The 18,453-nt window shown below is 56.9% G+C and overlaps 3 protein-coding genes across 3 annotated transcripts; all 3 read right to left on the reverse strand.

The window, feature by feature from the left end:
• Window positions 1-313: 313 nt before the first annotated feature.
• Window positions 314-3,739, reverse strand: LOC116969806 (melanoregulin-like; the record flags this gene model as incomplete). The annotated part of the gene is made up of 4 exons (XM_033016587.1): window positions 3,569-3,739; window positions 2,109-2,268; window positions 1,259-1,349; window positions 314-474 (listed from the first exon to the last, which is right to left on the reverse strand). Coding segments are annotated over exons 1-4 (495 nt in total), but the record flags the coding sequence as incomplete, so codon positions are not given.
• Window positions 3,740-9,577: 5,838 nt separating this feature from the next.
• On the reverse strand, window positions 9,578-10,692 carry LOC116969805. The gene is made up of 2 exons (XM_033016586.1): window positions 10,265-10,692; window positions 9,578-10,124 (listed from the first exon to the last, which is right to left on the reverse strand). Exons 1-2 carry the CDS (start codon window positions 10,669-10,671, stop codon window positions 9,836-9,838), a joined length of 696 nt encoding a protein of 231 aa, XP_032872477.1. The 5' UTR covers window positions 10,672-10,692; the 3' UTR covers window positions 9,578-9,835.
• Window positions 9,579-17,829, reverse strand: stard3 (StAR related lipid transfer domain containing 3). Its single transcript, XM_033016585.1, has 7 exons — window positions 17,483-17,829; window positions 16,177-16,236; window positions 15,261-15,356; window positions 14,692-14,771; window positions 13,723-13,827; window positions 11,848-11,941; window positions 9,579-10,806 (listed from the first exon to the last, which is right to left on the reverse strand). The coding sequence occupies exons 1-7, from the start codon at window positions 17,663-17,665 to the stop codon at window positions 10,696-10,698; spliced, it is 729 nt and encodes a 242-aa protein (XP_032872476.1). The 5' UTR covers window positions 17,666-17,829; the 3' UTR covers window positions 9,579-10,695.
• Between the last annotated feature and the right edge of the window lie 624 nt (window positions 17,830-18,453).

The following is an 18,453-nucleotide window of genomic DNA, read 5'->3' on the forward strand; positions in this document are numbered from 1 at the left end:
TCCGTACCGCCTCCCCCTCCCCCCACCCTCCCCCTCCCCCATGCCCCTACCGCCTCTCCCCTCCCCCTTCCCCATCCCTCCCCCTCCACCCCTGTCCGTACCGCCTCCCCCTCCTCCCTTCCTCTGCCTCCCTCCCCGCTCACACCCCTGCCCCCACCCTCCCCACTGCTGACCAGAAACGTCACCCATTTAATTTCTTCAGAGATGCTACCTGACTCGCTGAGTTACTCCAGCATTCTTGATTCTGGCCTCTCTCTCTTTGTATCCTCTCCCCCCCCCCCCCCCCCCCCCCCCCCCCCGTCCGTCCGCTCACCAGGACGTAGATGTATCGCTCGGCCGGCATCCTTTTGTCGAAGATGTTGCTCTCCTGGGCGAGGATGTCGAGGAGCCGCTCGGCCTCTAGAGTGTTACGCAGGCTACTGTACGAGGAACTGGTTGTGACCGTCAACATCGCGACCGCCTCGGCCCCGAACCCTGCGGAGACAGACCAGCTCAGACAGGGGTCACATCCGGCCATAACCCAGAACAAACCCGGCTCAGACCAGGACCAGACCCGGCCCAACCCAGAAGGGGCTAAGATTGGAAATGTGGTTTGGACGGGGGGGGGGGGGGGGGGGGGGTACTAGTGGGACTAGTGCAGAACATCACTCAGCACTACGGTGGTGGGGGACGTACTAGTCAAGATGGAGTTGCATCTTTGTGTGTGTTGATGTTGTGGAGATCTCTGATGCTGGCTGCTGGGGTATTCCAATCCCTTGCTGTCTTGAAGAAAAACGGGAAAGTGCCGTGCGGAATGAACTAATGTCCAGGTTGGCAGCTTCTGGTAGACATGTCTATGGGCGCTGAGCAGGAGGTGGATGAAGTTTAAGGTCCTTTTTCACGCTGGAGACTGAGCTCTGCCACGTGTAGTTGTCAGATATGCAGCTCGCTGCTCTGTTTTGCACCGCCTGCATCTTATTGATGTTCCCTGGAGTGAAAGGATCCCACAGGAGCAGCAAGATTCAACACGTGGACACACGAGGCGTTTATATACTTGGGTCTTAACTTCTTTGGGTGTGTTTTGCAGATTGCGACCTAGAAAACCGATGACGCTGCTGGCTTTGGCTGTTGCCCTTCTGCATGCTTGTGGTGTGTGGGGGGGGGGGGGGGAGGAGGGGAGGGGTGAAGGGGGGAGTGAGTGGTGGAGTGGGTTGGGGGAGGGGAGCAGATGAGACGGCGGGGTGGGTGGGGGGGGGGGGGTTATGTCTCTGTTTCTTACCCAGGCTTTCTAGAATGAACTTCCACTTGTCCAACACGTCCTCGCGTTCCTGCAGCGCCGACTGGATGTCGAGGCTCAGCCGCCGGTAACCCTTGGGCAGAGGAGCAGCGATTACTGGCAGCGGTGACCCGACCCAAGCTGACGCTCAGCTGACCCCAGGGACACCGCCGAACTCTGACCCCAGAGAAACAGCCTGACCTCTGACCCTCGGGGCACTGAATCACGTATTTGTCCAGATTTGTTCATTCTTGGTGGGGAAGGGTAACCCCCCCCCCCGACCCTGCCCCCCCCCGACCCTGCGCCCCCCGACACTGCCCCCCCGACCCTGCCCCCCGACCCTGCCCCCCACGACCCTGACCCCCCCCGACCCTGCCCCCCCCCGACACTGCCCCACCCCCCGACACTGCCCCCCCGACCCTGCCCCCCGACCCTGCCCCCCACGACACTGCCCCCCCGACCCTGCCTCCCCCCGACCCTGCCCCCCCCCGACCCTGCCCCCACCGACCCTGCCCCCCCCCGACACTGCCCCCCCCCACCCTGCCCCCCCCGACCCTGCCCCCCCGACCCTGCCCCCCCCGACACTGCCCCCCCGACCCTGCCCCCCCCCCGACACTTCCCCCCCGACCCTGCCCCCCCCCCGACCCTGCCCCCCCCGACCCTGCCCCCCCCCGACCCTGCCCCCCCCAGACCCTGCACCTCGACCCCCCCCCCCCGAACACGCCCCTCCCGAGGGGGGGAGGGAGTGAGGAGGGGGGAGGGAGGGAGGGAGGGGGTGAGGGGGAGGGGGTGAGGGAAAGAGGGGGAGGGGGGTGAGGGTGGAGGGACTGGGGGGAGGGGGGCGGGTTCGGACCTGCGATCCTCTCCTGGTCTTGGCGCGTCTATGGAGCAAGTTTCGAACTTCCTCGTCGTCCCGTTCCTGGAGGGAGACCGCGCGTATTTCGCTCCACATGTTGGGAAGTTCCGAGCTCCGCCGCTGCGCCTCGTTGGCAAAGTACATCAACGTCTCGTTGCTGCACAAACCGGACACGTCAGTCAGTGGCAGAGACTCAGTGGGTCCGCGGGAAGACCACCCTCTCCACAGACGCTGCCCGAACCCATCGCCGCCGGCAGCCTCTGCTCTCATTTATTATCTCAGTGTCGCCGAGACGGAGGCCGGACCGGCAGGATGGATAGACAGTGACTGGGCAGGCGGAGTGGGGGGGGGGGGGGGGGGGGGGGGGGGGGGTCGGGTTATAGGGGGGAGGGCGGTGGGGGGGAGGGGGTTATAAGGGGGGGGGATTATCTCGCGGGCGGCGAGGAGACCCGCATTGTTTGGGTTGTGACCCAGTACATCGACAGACTTTGTGTGCCATCCAGTGACAGTAAAGACTAGATGTGATTATATTCAAGCCGTCCACACTGGACAGATATGGGGTAAAGGAAACGACATTTAGTGCAAAGATATTACATTGAAGTTCTGGATTAAAGATAGTGTGAGGATCTCCAATGAGGTGGACTGGAGGTCAGGGCCGCTCTCTAACTGGTGAGCGGACGGTTCAGTTACTTAGAAACATAGAAAATAGGTGCAGGAGTAGGCCATTCGGCCCTTCGAGCCTGCACCGCCATTCAATATGATCATGGTTGATCATCCAACTCAGTATCCTGTACCTGCCTTCTCTCCATACCCCCTGATCCCTTTAGCCACAAGGGCCACATCTAACTCCCTCTTAAATATAGCCAATGAACTGGCCTCAACTACCTTCTGTGGCAGAGAATTCCAGAGATTCACCACTCTCTGTGTGAAAAAATGTTTTCCTCATCTCGGTCCTAAAAGATTTCCCCCTTATCCTTAAACTGTGACCCCTTGTTCTGGATGCCTGATAACAGCCGGGAAGAAACTGTTCCTGAATCTGGAGGTCTTCTTTCCTTGCCTGAGCGGAGAGGGAGTGACCGGGGGTGCGACTCATCCTCGATGATGCTGCTGGCCTTGCCGAGGCAGCGTGAGGTGTAGATGGAGTCAATGGAAGGGAGGTTGGTTTGTGTGATGGTCTGGGCTGCGTCCACAACTCTCTGGGCCTTGGCCCCCAAACCGCTCTCCCCCTCCCCATCCACACACCCCCGCTCCCCTTCCCCGCCGCCAGTCCGGAGCCTGTTCCACCCCGGCCACTGGCAGCCCCGGCCACTGGCAGCTCCGGCCACTGGCAACCCCGGCCACTGGATGTCCCAGCCACTGGCAGCTCCGGCCACTGGCAGCCCCGGCCACTGGATGTCCCAGCCACTGGCAGCTCCGGCCACTGGAAGCCCCGGCCACTGGGAGCGGCGCCGCGTTACCTGATGATGGGAATCTTCTCCTCGGTCTCCTCGCCGTCGCAGCACGAACAACAAACCCATCTCATCGGGGTCCAGTCCCCCATCTCCCCGCTGGACACCCGGCGCCAGGACGCTGGGCCACTGGACGGATACGGTGCGGGGCCTGGGGTCGGGGTCCGGGCCTGGGGTCGGGGTCCGGGCCTGGGGTCGGGGTCGGGGTCCGGGGTCGGGGTCCGGGGTCGGGGTCCGGGCCTGGGGTCGGGGTCCGGGTCGGCCCGCGATGGAGGTGCCTTCACTCGCGGTGCGGGTTGTGGATGGTTTGACTGTTTCCTCTGGAGAGGACCAAGTCATGGGTGGTCATGTGAGCGACGCTGTACATAGCTCTCGCCTCCAGCGATACAACACACACAAAGCCATTGAGAAGCTCATGGCCAAACTGCCGCTCCACCAGACAGCCATTTGCTTCAAGAAACGTTGGATCGTTCAGGAACAAACACAGCATTGATGTGGAATGGGGCGCTGGGACTGATAGTTGCTGCCCCTCCTTGCCCACAGGTGGGGCTTCGTGTGTCTGAAGAAGGGTCTTGACCCGAAAAGTCACCCATTCTATCTCTCCGGAGACGCTGCCCGACCCGCTGAGTTACACTAGGACTTTGTCTCTCCTGAGCCACACCGTTAATGGTCAGGTTGTGGCCAGTCACTGTCGGGGGCAGGGTGACAGGACTGGGTCACTCCCGGGAAGGAGTTGTCACGAGGTACAGGGGTGTACCCCGGTGAAGGGCCAGTGATACATTTCCAAGCCAGGAGATTGGGGAACCTGTAGGTGGTGGCGTGCCCAAGGCTGGTTGGTCTCAATGGGATCGGTCGTGGGTTTTGAGTGGCGCCGTGCGGTGGTCTGGGTAAGTAAGTAAGGTGAACCACTCGCTACATTCGCCCTGGCGCTGACCTGCAGGCCCGGTCCCGAGTCCATGGAGAGGCTCCGGATATTGGTCCTGCTACTGATTGGACTCTCGTGTTGGAGATTGTCATCACAGTGGTGAATGTCACCAGTCACCACTAGTCATCATTAGTCACTACTAGTCACTGGTTACCACTAGTTTGAAGAAGGGTCTCGACCCGAAACGTCCCATTCCTTCTCTGCAGAGATGCTGCCTGTCCCTCCGAGTTAATCCAGCATTTTGTGTCTATCTTCGATTTAAACCAGCATCTGCAGTTCTTTCCTACACACTAGTCACCACTATTCAACACTAATCACCATTAGTCACTAGTCACCACTAGTCACCACTAGTCACCAATAGTCACTACTAGTCACCACTAGTCACTACTAGTCACCACTAGTCACTGCTAGTCACCGCTAGTCACCACTAGTCACTACTAGTCCCCGCTAGTCACTACTAGTCCCCACTAGTCACTACTAGTCACCGCTAGTCACCACTAGTCACTACTAGTCACCACTAGTCACCGCTAGTCACTACTAGTCCCCGCTAGTCACTACTACTCACTACTAGTCACCACTAGTCACTACCAGTCACTACTAGTCACCACTAGTCATTACTAGTCCCCGCTAGTCACTACTACTCACTACTAGTCACCACTAGTCACCGCTAGTCACCACTAGCCACTACTAGTCCCCGCTAGTCACTACTAGTCACCACCAGTCACCACTAGTCACTACTAGTCATCACTAGTCACTATTAGTCACCACTAGTCACTAGTCACCACTAGTCACTACTAGTCACCACTGGTCACTACTAGTCACCACTAGTCACTACTAGTCACCACTAGTCACTACTAGTCACCACTAGTCACTACTAGTCACTAGTCACCACTAGTCACTACTAGTCACTAGTCACCACCAGTCACCACTAGTCACTACTAGTCACCACTAGTCACTATTATTCACCACTAGCCACTACTAGTCACCACTAGTCACTACTAGTCACCACTAGTCACTACTAGTCACCACTAGTCACTACTAGTCACCACTAGTCACTACTAGTCACCACTGGTCACCACTAGTCACCACTGGTCACCACTAGTCACTACTAGTCACCACTAGTCACTAGTCGCCACTAGTCACTACTAGTCACCACTAGTCACCACTAGTCACTATTATTCACCACTAGTCACTACTAGTCACCACTAGTCACTACTAGTCACCACTAGTCACTATTATTCACCACTAGTCACTACTAGTCACCACTAGTCACTACTAGTCACTAGTCACTAGTCATCACTAGTCAGGCTTTACCTTCAAGTTGTTTCGATCTTGCCACATACAGACATGGACAAGTTCATTGGCTGTGGAATTGTAAATTATATTCAAGGTTACACAACATCAGTGAACATTCGCACTTCTGACTTCAACCTTTCTTTCAATGTCAGTAAGACAAAGGAGACAGTGATCGACCAGGAAGTGAAGCGGTGCCCAGACCCCAGCTTGCATTGAAGGCACGGAAACTTCAAACTGCCAAGTATCAATATCACCAACAATTCTCCTGGACACATGCTGTCACATTGAAGCAATAGCAATATCTCTGCTTCTTTAGAAGGTTTAGGAAGTTTGCCACAATTCTCACCAACCTCTACAGATGCATCATTGAAAACATTTAATGAGATTGATCACAGCTTTGTTTGGGAACAACTGCATCAATTTCTCCATCCAACAGAAACTGCAGTGAATTGTGGACACAGCCCAGACCATCACACAAACCAATCTCCCTTCCATTGACTCCATCTATACCTCACGCTGCCTCGGCAAGGCCAGCAGCATCATCAAGGACCAGTCGCACCCCGGCCACTCCCTCTTCTCCCCTCTCCCATCGGGCAAAAGGTATAGAAATGTGAAAACACACACCTCCAGATTCAGGGACAGTTTCTTCCCAGCTGCTATCAAGCCATTGAACCATCCTGCCACAACTGGAGAATAGCCCTGAGCTACTATCTACTGCATCTCGTTGTGGAGACTCTCGGGCTATCTTTGATTGGACTTTGCTGGCTTTATCTTGCAATAAACGTAATTCCCTTTCTCCTGCATCTGTCCACTGTGAATGGATCAATTGTAATCATGTATAGTCTTTCCATAGACTGGATAGCACGCAACAAAGCCTTTCACTATACCTTGGTACACGTGACAGACAATAAACAAAATGTTGTAGATGGTTGTGTCCAGGTCTCTGCCCACAGGAGCGATGTCCTGGGATGGTGGACAACCTGCAGCCACAACCAATCTCTGTATTGTGATGTATCACCCCAAGCAAGAACCAACAGTTCCCGGTCTACCTGGTGTTCTGGGCTCTCTGTTGTGTCCTGTCTCCACTGATTGTCAGAGTTGTCCCTGAACTCCAACCTCCACACCATTGGCATCAACTCGTCCACAGCCCTAGTGAGTTGTTGCTGAGTGTCAGTGAGATCAGGTGCAAAGCCACGTCAGAGAGGACTTGGCCGACAGGAGCAACCCAGCATTCCCTGGCATCCTCCTCCATGCCCACCCTCCCCCCATGCCCACCTTCACTGGTGCCCCCCTCCCCCATGCCCCCCCTCCCCCCGTGCCCACCCTCACTGGTGCCCCCCTCCCCTCACTCACTCACATACAAGTGCGTGCCAGTAGCCTGGGGCACGTGGTTATTTTAAACTCACCTCAACAATCCCGACTCTGTTCTACACAGCTTCTCACTGGGTTACTATTTGACGGCCAGATTATGTAAAATTGGAAGAGTTTTCAGAGAATCTCATGATTCTAGCCATGTTGTGATTTGTTGTGTCAGTGTTGTGTCCCATGGAGGGAGGGTGGGGCCGGTGGGATGTTTGCCTCGGGTTTGGGGGTCTGTACCTGGGGGGCCGGATCCACACTGAGGTGGAGCCAACATCAGACAAACACCGTGGGCTGGGCAAGGGGTGGGGAACAACAATCCTCATTCACCAGGAGAGCGGGGGGGGGGGTGGGGGGGGAGAGTTAGATATAGAAACATAGAAAATAGGTGCAGGAGTAGGCCATTCGGCCCTTCGAGCCTGCACCGCCATTCAATATGATCATGGCTGAGTTGGAGGGGAGAGGGGGATGTGGAGAGGGAGGGAGAGGGGGAGACGGGGAGATGGAGGGGGTAGGGAGAGGGGACGATGGGGGGAGGGGATGGAAGATGGGGCGAGATGGAGAGGGAAGGGGGAGATGAGGGGCTCAGGGGGAGGAGAAGAGAAGAGGGGAGGGGAAGAGGAGTAGAGGAGAGGGGAGGGGGAGATGGGGAAATGGGGAGGAGAGGGGCTCAGGGGGAGGGAGGTGAGGCGAGAGGGGAGGAGAGGGGTTGTGGGTGGGAGAGTGAGCAGCCAGCGTCCAACAGGTAGACATACATATACAGGGCTGCACAGCACAGAAGCAGACCCTTCGGTCCACCTTGTTCATGTCAACCCAGTTGGTATTCTGGGCTAGTCCCATTTCACTGCATTTGCCCACAGCCCTTGAAACCTTCCTACCCATATATCTGCCCAATCGTCGCTATAGTTAGTTACCCCTTGCAGACGGCTGACTGACGACTCATCTCAAGCTCAAGGTGGGAAACTGTGGACTGGATTGCTGTGGACTGGATCATGGGCAATGCTGCAACGTGGAAACTCTGTGCAGGGGCAGGGGAACACGGACTGGAGCTTATCCAGACTTTCCAGGGTAGTTTTGGCGTTGCCAATCTTGGCGAGTCTTGTATACTAAGTCATACAGCATGGAAACAGGCCCTTCAGCCCAACTTGCCCATGCCGACCAACATGCCCCATCTACACTGGTCCCACCTGCCTGTGTTTGGCCCATATTCCTCTCACCCTTTCCTATCCATGTGCCTTTCCAAATATTTGTTCAAATGCTGTGATAGTACCTACCTCACCCACCTCATCTGGCAGCCTGCCCTCCTTTGTCCCCCCCCCCCCCATTCCCCCCCATGTTCCAACTCCCCCCTCATCTTAAACCCTGGCCCTCGATTCACCAACTCTCAGTAAAAGGCCTGATCTATTCCTCTCATGGTTTTGTACACCTCTATTTGATCACCCCTCATCCTCCTGCGATCCAAGGAATAGTCCACACCAGGCTGAGTTGCTGCTCTGAAGGAGGTTAAACAGATGTCCGTGAGAGGAGAAGGTCAACAAAAATGCTGGAGAAACTCAGCGGGTGAGGCAGCATCTATGGAGCGAAGGAATAGGTGATGTTTTGGGTCGAGACCCTTCTTCAGACTGATGGAGAGATGTCCTGGTGTGTAGTTGTTGGTCAGCGCAGATGTTGTACGGCCAGATTGTGACCCGTCCACACACACAGCTGCAGTGGCTGCACGAACCCGACCTTCTGGCTCATGAGTCGGGAATGAAACAACTCGTGCACAGATCCCACTTGGCCCTGGGGAATACTCAATGCCCTGCACCAGCCACTGGCTACACCAGACGGCATCACAATGCTGCCTTCATCAGAGGGTGTTCGCTGGACGTTGGGCTAACTTGGAGCATTGAAGGTTGAGGGGAGACCAGATAGACGTTTATAATGTTCTGAGCGGCGTAGATAAACTAGACTGTCAGACCTTTGCAGGCTGGAAATATGAAAGGCTTTGAGCTTTGAGCTACGTAGCGTTCAGGTGAGAGTGACGTTTAGGACAAGTGTTTTTACATGGAATGTGTGTGTCTGGAACGTGCTGGCAGGAGGAAGATACCATCGTGCCATCTAAGATAGGCACATGGATGTGTAGGGAATGGAGTGATATGGATCACGTGTGGGCAGAGACTAGTCTAACGGCATCATGTTCAGCATGGACATTGTGGGCCGAGTGGCCTGGACTCTGCTACACTATTCAACATTCTATGTGACATGTGTTGCGAGGCAGTTACATGGAAACACTTTCACTTCCAACACAGATGTGGCCGGTGTAATACAGGCAACATCTTTTGATTTATATATCCGCCTTGTAGAGGCTATGGTACAACACAACTGCTGCACTAATGCCAGTGGCCAGTGGACAAGACTGTACATTTCACCATAAACCTTCAAGACAAACAGTTTTCTTTATCAAACAGATTTTTACTTCACACAAAAGCAAGTACATAGAAGGTCAACAAAACGGCCATGTGGCTGAAAGTTCAGTGGGGGGGGGGGGGGGGGGCGAGTGCATGCGTCACCTGTCAGGTTCAGTGTTGCCCAGGTTGTGGACCCAAGACATGGGCAGCCTCTCTCCCCATGGACGCTGCCTGACCTGCTATGTTTCCCGCTGAGGGCCCTGTCCTTTCCTCACCCTGACCAGACGCACTCCGGCGGGCAAGAGGTCACGGTGTCGCCGGGAATCTGGGCTGATGATCTCCTTGAATGGAGAGGACAGGCTGGAGGGGCCGAGTGGCCCACTTATTCCTCCCGGTCCACAGCTTCATAAAAGACAAAGCCACGACTGGTCTCCGACAGCAAGCAGTGCTGGCCCGCAGCACCAGAGACCAGGGGTCCCCCACTGAACTGGGGGTCCCACACTGAACCAGGGGTCCCACAGTACCAGAGACCAGGGGTCCCGCGCACTGAACCAGGGGTCCCACACTGAACCAGGGGTCCCACAGTACCAGAGACCAGGGGTCCCGCGCACTGAACCAGGGGTCCCGCAGTACCAGAGACCAGGAGTCCCACACTGAACTGGGAGTCCCACACTGAACTGGGGGTCCCCCACTGAACTGGGGGTCCCACACTGAACTAGGGGTCCCACACTGAACCAGGGGTCCCACACTGAACTAGGGGTCCCACACTGAACCAGGGGTCCCACACTGAACCAGGGGTCCCACACTGAACCAGGGGTCCCACACTGAACCAGGGGTCCCACACTGAACCAGGGGTCCCACACTGAACTAGGGGTCTCTGAGCCAGGAAACTGGCTCCTGATTAAAACAAGCACCCGCAGTGACTCTGGGCAAGTCCACTGGCCCGACACTGGGGATGTCCCCAACACAAGCAGCAACATGTGTACAGGGATGGACCCGCTCGGCATCACAATGGTTTTGTTCTCCTTGTGATGGGGAGAGGGCTTCAGTCGGTGGCCTGGCTGACCCTTGGTCCTGGGGCAGTGCCCCTGCGGGCAGACGCCAGGTCCTGTGCAAACGGCGGGATCGGACTCTGCAGACATCAGGGGGGGGAGGGAGGGGGATTGTCACTGGTGCACTGTCTCGCCCATCCCCCGCACTCGCTGCCGCAGGTTAGTCATGAACTCCAGCATGGTGGCCGACAGGCTCTGGTGGATCAGGTACCTTGGGAGCCGGCCCTGCAGGGGGAGTGGCATGGGGGGGGGGGGGGAGAGAGGGGGGCAGAGGGGAGAGAGGGGAGGGAGAGAGAGAGGCCATAAGTGATAGGAGCCATTCGGCCCATCAAGTCTACTCCACCATTCAATCATGGCTGATCTATCTCTCCATCCTAACCCCATGCTCCTGCCTTCTGCCCATAATGTCCGACACCCGCACTAATCAAAAATCTATCAATCTCTGCCTTAAAAACATCCATGGACTTGGTCTCTACAGCCGTCTGTGGCAAAGAATCACAGATTCACCACCCCCTGACTAAAGACATTTCTCTTCATCTCCTTCCTAAAAGAACGTCCTTCATTTCTATGGCTTTGACCTCTAGTCCTAGACTCTCCTGCTAGTGGAAACATCCTCTCCACATCCGCTCTATCCAGGCCTTTCACTATTCTGTACGTTTCAATGAGGTCCTACCTCATTCTTCTAAACTCCAGCGAGTGCAGGCCCAGTGCCATCAAACGCTCATCATATGTTAACCCTCTCATTCCTGGAATCATTCTTGTAAACCTCCTCTGGACCCTCTCCAGAGCCAGTACATCCTCACTCAGATATGGGGCCCAAATTGCTCACAATACTCCAAATGCGGCCTTACCAGCGCCTTATAGAACCTCAGCATTACAGAGAGGGACAGGAATGACCAGCGGCCACTGCTACAGAGAGGCGCATGGAGCCAGGGACTTCACCCCTCCCCCCATCCACAAGCATCTGCATGGTGCCACAGGTACAGAGCACCAGGCTCCAGGGTCAGTGTGGCCTCTGCCCCATGGCCTTGACCGTTACAGCAGCAAACTGGTGGCAACTCCTCCTCCCCTCATAGTTCATGGTGGACAGTCACAACATTGTCCCCAGGGTGGAATGTCAAAGACAGGAGGCTGCAGCTTCCTCTCTGGTGATTACCTATTCCTTCTCTCCACAGATGCTGCCTGACCCGCTGAGTTACTCCAACACTCTGTCTGTCTATCCCTGGTCTGAGTTGATCAGGTCAAGTAACTGAGGCCCACACTTACCTTCAGGTCTGTGTTCAAGATCCAGATGAAGGTGCAGACACTGGGGTTGCGGACAGACTTCATCACCACAAACCCACCGGGCCCATTCTCACCCCTGCAGGGAATAGAAGGGGAGACAGTGAGGAGGTGGAGCTTGTGGAACACTCCCACCTGCTGGCCAGCAAAGGGGCTGCAATCAGATCCTGCCTAGCACCAAGCAGGGTGAGTGAGAGCAGTCTGTGTAACAAACCGTGCATAGAAACATAGACAATAGGTGCAGGAGTAGAGGCCATTCAGCCCCTCGAGCCAGCACCGCCATTCAATGTGATCATGGCTGATCATCCACAATCAGTACCCCATTCCTGCCTGTCTGAAGAAGGGTTTCGGCCCGAAACGTTACCTATTTCCTTCGCTCTATAGATGCTGCTGCACCCGCTGAGTTTCTCCAGCATTTTTGTGTACCCCCATTCCTGCCTTATCCCCATATCCCATGATTCTGCTAGCCCCAACTCTCTTATGAAAGCATCCAGTGAATCGGCCTCCACCGCCCTTAGGCAGAGAATTCCACAAATTCACAACACTGTGTGAAAATGTTTTTCCTCATCTCAGTTCTAAATGGCCTACCCCTAATTCTTAAACTGTGGCCCCTGGTTCTGGACCTCCCCAACATCGGGAACATGCTTCCTGCATCTAGCCTGTCCAATCCCATAATACCAAAGATACACACAAAATTGCAGGAGTAACTCCGTGGGACAGGTGAAGTTTTGGGTCGAAATGCTTCTTCGGACTGAGATGTGTAAGAAGGAACTGCAGATGCTGGTTTAAACCGAAGATAGACACAAAATGTTGCAGTATCTCAGCAGGACAGGCAGTATTTCTGGAGAGAAGGAATGGGTGATGTTTCAGTCTGAAGAAGGGTCTCGACCCGAAACGTCACCCATTCCTTCTCTCCAGAGATGCTGCCTGTCCCGCTGAATTACTCCAGCATTTTGTGTCTATCTTTGAACTGAGAGTCAGGGGAGAGGGAAACTAGAGATATGAAAATGGACAAAGAACAAATGAATTAACGGTATGCAAAAGGTCAAAATTAAGCCAACAATGGTGATCAAGGAAAGCTGGAGCCCACAATGATCCATTGTTGGTTGTGGAGAAGGTGATTACGAGTGGCTACAACAGTGAAACTCAGCTGGACGCATTGTAATTGCACTGCTGGGGACGAGCAAACTTGGCCAGAGTCTGACAATCCCAGTGGACTGTAAACCAGTGAGAGTTGAAGAAATGAAGAGTTGATTGAGTGGGTAATTTGGGAGAGAGGTGAAGGCAAGTACAGATGGATGAGGCAGGGTCATTGTCAGGGTCAGGAGGTCAGTGTCGGGGGGGACAGTGTCGGGGGGGTCAGTGTGGGGGGGTCATTGTGAGGGGGTCAGTGTGGGGGGTCAGTGTGGGGGGGTCAGTGTCGGGGGGGGTCAGTGTCGGGGGGGTCAGTGTGGGGGGGTCAGTGTGGGGGGGCGTCAGTGTCGGGGGGCGTCAGTGTCGGGGGGTCAGTGTGGGGGGGGGTCAGTGTGGGGGGGGTCAGTGTCGGGGGGGGTCAGTGTCGGGGGGGGCAGTGTGGGGGGTCAGTGTGGGGGGGGTCAGTGTGGGGGGGTCAGTGTCGGGGGGGGGTCAGTGTCGGGGGGGTCAGTGTCGTGGGGGGTCAGTGTCGTGGGGGGTCAGTGTCGGGGGGGTCAGTGTGGGGGGGGGGTCAGTGTGGGGGGGGTCAGTGTCGGGGGGGTCAGTGTGAGGGGGTCAGTGTGAGGGGGGTAAGTCAGGCTGCAAGCTACACAAAGGGGGTCCCACCCAGACTGTAGCGGGGCCCAGACCACAGCCTTGCCCTGGGTGTGAGACGTTGCCACGTACCTGATGTACTTTTTCACTGGGGGCCGGGAGTCGTGGACGGTCGACATGCCTGATGACACGTACATCTCCTTCCTCCTCTCGATACGCCGCACGTTCACAAAATCCCTGCAAACGGCGGGTGGCAGAGTTAGACACGGAGACACTCGGGCCCCTCCTCCACACACTGGGCCCCTCCTCCACACGCTGGGGCCCTCCTCCACACACAGGCCCCTCCTCCACACACGGGACCCCTCCTCCACACACAGGGCCCCTCCTCCACACACAGGGCCCCTCCTCCACACACGGGGCCCCTCCTCCACACGCTGGGCCCCTCCTCCACACGCTGGGCCCCTCCTCCACACACAGGGCCCCTCCTCCACACACGGAGCCCCTCCTCCACACACAGGGCCCCTCCTCCACACACGGGGTCCCTCCTCCACACACAGGGCCCCTCCTCCACACACGGGGCCCCTCCTCCACACACGGGGCCCCTCCTCCACACGCTGGGCCCCTCCTCCACACGTTGGGCCCCTCCTCCACAAGGGTGGTGCGGCCGGGCAAGCAGGACCCACACACACACTGACCCACACACACTGACCCACACACACACTGACCCACACACACACACACTGACCCACACACACTGACCCACACACACACTGACCCACACACACACACACTGACCCACACACACACACACTGACCCAAACACACACTGACCCACACACACACTGACACACACACACACGCACTGACCCACACACACACACACTGACCCACACACACACTGACCCACACCCACACTGACCCACACTGGGGAATGGGTCCATGGACGGGGTGGAGGCAACAACATTTAAGGTCAATGCTCGAGGCCTGGAGCAGGAGCTGGCAAATGGGCTAGTATGGATGGGTACAGTGGTGGTGGGCCGAAGGGCCTGTTCCTGGGCTAGAGCTCACTGTACAAGGAGGGAGCGAGGGTGCGGCCCTCACCTGGCGGATATCACCCCTCCCGCGGCACCAGCAGACACGTCGTAGGTGACCAGTGTGTTGTCATCAACTCTCTGCAGAACCTGGAGCACAAACACAGTGTCTGAAGCACCGCCGCTCAACACGCGAACACGGGACACGCAGACAACACGCGAACACGGGACACGCAGACAACACGTGAACACGGGACACACACGTGGGACAGGCACACTACAGTGTAAACCTGATGGTCACTGTGTGTGGCGCTCATCCCCCAGTGAAGTCAGTGTGTGTGAGGGTCAGTGTGTGGGTCAGTGTGCGGGTCAGTTTGTGGGTCAGTGTGTGGGTCAGTTTGTGTGTGGGTCAGTGTGTGTGAGGATCAGTGTTAGGGTGGGACCAGTCCAGTGTGGTCCAGTGCTGTGTGCAGAGGGGGGGGTGGGGTGTGAGTGAGTGTGTACCCTGGGGCTGAGTTCCCGTACTGGGATGGGCCTGGGTTTACTGTGTTGTGGGGCACGAGGTGCTGAGGGTGAGGGAGTCACTGTGGGGGGTCGGGGGGTCGGGGGGTGGGGGAGTTGGTGACTGTCCACGGGTACCTGACACGCAGCGATAGTCCGGTTCCACATCGCCATCTTCTCAGGCTGAAGGATCACCTCCTGGTAAACCAGCTCAGCCGCACACTCCAGGAATGCCTGGGGAAGAGATGGACACCAGGGTGGTCAGTGGGGCCGGAGAGTGAGGGGGGAGAGAGCAGAGGGTAGACAGGGGCAGGAGCGTGAGGCGAGAGTGGGGGGGAGATGAGGCGGCGGGGGGGCAAGCGAGGGGGAGAGGCGGGCTGAGTGGAGAGGGGGGGGGGGAGGGGAGCGTGGAGAGGGGGGAGGGGAGCGCTGGGTGGTGCGTGGGAGGGGGGGGGGGGAGAGAGGGTGGTGCGTGTGGAGGGGGGGGAGGGAGCGCGTGGGTGGTGCAGTGGGAGCCGCGAGTGGGGTGGTGCTGGGGCAGAGGGGGGTGGAGAGGGCGGCGTGATGAGTGGAGAGGGGGGGGAGGGGCGAGAGTGGAGAGGGGGGGGGAGTGCGGCGTGAGCGTGGAGAGGAGGGGGGGGTGCGGGCGTGAGGTGGAGAGGGGGGGGGGGGGGGGGGGAGCGCGGCGTGATGCGTGGAGAGGGGGGGAGGGGAGTGCGAGGCGTGGATGCGTGGAGAGGGGGGGGGAGGGGAGCTTGGAGAGGGGGGGGGGGGGAGTGCGGCGTGGATGCGTGGAGAGGGGGGGGGAGGGGGAGCGCTGGGTGGTGGGTGGAGAGGGGGGGGGGGGGTAGCCCGGGGTGGGACAGCGGGCAGCTGGGGGCCACTAGGAATGGTCATGTGACAGCAGCAACTTACACCCAGAGGTGCAACAGCAGAGACAGGCAGAGTGTGAGTGGATTCACAAGGGGCAACCTGGGGGCATCTATATTGACTGAATTACATTGTCCCCTCAGCCTGGAGGCCACCAATGTCCACACAGCTCAGACATTCTCACCTTTAGAATGAAGCTCTTCCCGTGATATGGGATTTCAAAGGTGTAAACTGCATCGGTGCCCTGCAACAGAGGTGACAGATTAGTGGAGAATTCCCTCACATAGAGTGTGATGAACAAACAGTAAGCCACGACCTCTGGCCATTGGTGCTGGTGTAGTGTGAGGGGCCGGAGTGACCGGGCATTGGGTCAGAGGTCCGGTCACCACCTCCCCAAGACCACCACACACCTTGCCCAGCCAGCGGGTACAGGGGGCAGGAGATGCCAGCAGGTGGCGTTTGTAAACAAGCCAGTGACTGCAGGAGTGGGCAGGGATAGACTTTGGTCCAACTGCAGGTATTAGGGTCAGCAGTGCAGTCACCGCCAGACACACAGACAGACAGACACCCAGCCAGACACTCAGACACACAGATACTGGGACAGACAGATACCGGGACAGACAGACACCCAGACAGGCAGTCACCCAGACAACAAGACATACAGACACCCAGACAGACAGTCACCCAGACACCAAGACATACAGACACCCAGACGGACAGTCACCCAGACACCAAGACATACAGACACCCAGACTGTCTGACACCGAGGTGAGCAGCTTCTCACCACCCCGGGGCTGGGTGTTGTTGTGGGGTCTGGGCTGGGCTGGGCTGGGCTGGGTGTTGTTGTGGGGTCATGGCTGGGCTGGGCTGGGCTGGGTGTTGTTGTGGGGTCTGGTCTGGGCTGGGCTGGGTGTTGTTGTGGGGGCTGGGCTGGGCTGGGCTGGGCTGGGTGTTGTTGTGGGGTCTGGGCTGGGCTGGGCTGGGTGTTGTTGTGGGGTCTGGGCTGGGCTGGGCTGGGGCCAGACCTGTGGTTCCCACCGACACGACAGTCAAAGACACATTATTTTAGGAAGTGTTTTTGTGTCTTTTGTAAATTTAAAACAGGTTCATTTCACCAAATAGACATTTGCAAGTGCTGCGCGATTGGTTAAATCCCATTAAAATCACACAGATCACAAGGTGCCAGGGTGGACACACTCAGCAGGTCAGGCAGCTTCCGTGGAGAGAGAAACAGGCTTAACATTTCATGCTGATGACTATTTTTCAGAACATACAGACTCTTCTTCTCTCCACAGATGCTGGCTGACCTGGTGAATAGTTTCAGCACTTTGTTTCAGATTAGCGGCATGTGCAGGATGTTGTGTTTGTGGGGTGTGTTTGCGTCACTACACAGCGTGTGGGATTGGGATCGACAGTTGCAATGGTTGATCAATAACACATAGAGCCCGTGGGGACAAGAGGCAGCGGCATCTCACGGCCCACACACTCACATCTTCTTTCTCCAGCTTCCAGTATTCCTCTTGCCGTAGTATTTGTTCTAGAACCCCCATTGCCTCTCGGCCCTGACGTACGTACTCCTTCTCCTGCGGAAACAAACTGACAGTGAAACACTCCCTGTCCAGAATTGCAACTTTGCTACCCTGGAAATTGTCATGCAGAAAAAAAGCTGTCATGGATTTAAACAGTTTAGGAGATAAAACTTCTGTTTCCCACTGTCTGCAGTAACCAGGCTGTCAGTTTCACCGCGGGCAGGCACGGAAACTGACAAGCGATCGCTTGTATTAACGGCACTCCGTTACACAATATAATCGACTTTAGTACTTCTAGCTACAGTAATAAAATACTCTTATTTCTATTGAAAAGATGTCTAGTTTGAAAATGCTGCAGGAGCATTAGTGAATGTGAGACTCTTTCTGCTGTTGACACAAATGTCGTTATACATGCAAATGTTACGCGTGCTTTATTTGGAATATATCTTTGGTTTACAGCAGCAATACCCGTCGGGCAGCAGTGGCTGCAGACAGGAGGCAGAGCGGTGGGTCAGACACCATGCTGACCGGTCGCTGGGTGACCCCTGGACCAGCTCTGGTCTCACCTTGAGCCAAGGCTGGGGTCGCTGGTAACGAGCTTTGGCCAATGCAACGGGCAGACTGACCAGGAAGTGTTCTTGTTTATGGGGTGAGATTGGAACTCATTCCTCCTCATGATTACTGTGTGTGTGTGTGTGGGGGGGGGATCACTGCGGCCCTCGTCACAGAGCGGACTCGTCACAGAGTCCCCACGCAGCGGTTAAACGAGCAGCTCAGCACCGGATCGCGGGGGGCCGGACAGTTGGGGCCAGACGGTGGGGGCTGGGCGGTGGGGGCCGGACGGTGGGGGCCGGATGGTCAGGGCCGGCTTGGCGGACAGTCAGTGCCAGGCAGTCAGTGCTGGTCTGCCCAACAACACCTGCAGTCTCAGT

This window comes from Amblyraja radiata, unplaced genomic scaffold, assembly GCF_010909765.2.
Source record: "Amblyraja radiata isolate CabotCenter1 unplaced genomic scaffold, sAmbRad1.1.pri scaffold_1232_ctg1, whole genome shotgun sequence".
In the NCBI taxonomy this organism is placed as follows: Eukaryota; Metazoa; Chordata; class Chondrichthyes; order Rajiformes; family Rajidae; genus Amblyraja; species Amblyraja radiata.

Excerpts from the sequence above, each read along its gene's own strand:
- stard3 (XM_033016585.1), bottom strand. The coding sequence starts at position 17,665 with ATGACAGCTTTTTTTCTGCATGACAATTTCCAGGGTAGCAAAGTTGCA. Across the intron at positions 15,357-16,176 it reads GGAAGAGCTTCATTCTAAAG|GCATTCCTGGAGTGTGCGGC; the intron begins GTGAGAATGTCT and ends TCTCTTCCCCAG. Across the intron at positions 14,772-15,260 it reads GGACTATCGCTGCGTGTCAG|GTTCTGCAGAGAGTTGATGA; the intron begins GTACCCGTGGAC and ends TTTGTGCTCCAG.
- LOC116969805 (XM_033016586.1), bottom strand. The coding sequence starts at position 10,671 with ATGTCTGCAGAGTCCGATCCCGCCGTTTGCACAGGACCTGGCGTCTGC. Across the intron at positions 10,125-10,264 it reads AGTTCAGTGTGGGACCCCTG|GTCTCTGGTACTGTGGGACC; the intron begins GTTCAGTGTGGG and ends GCGGGACCCCTG.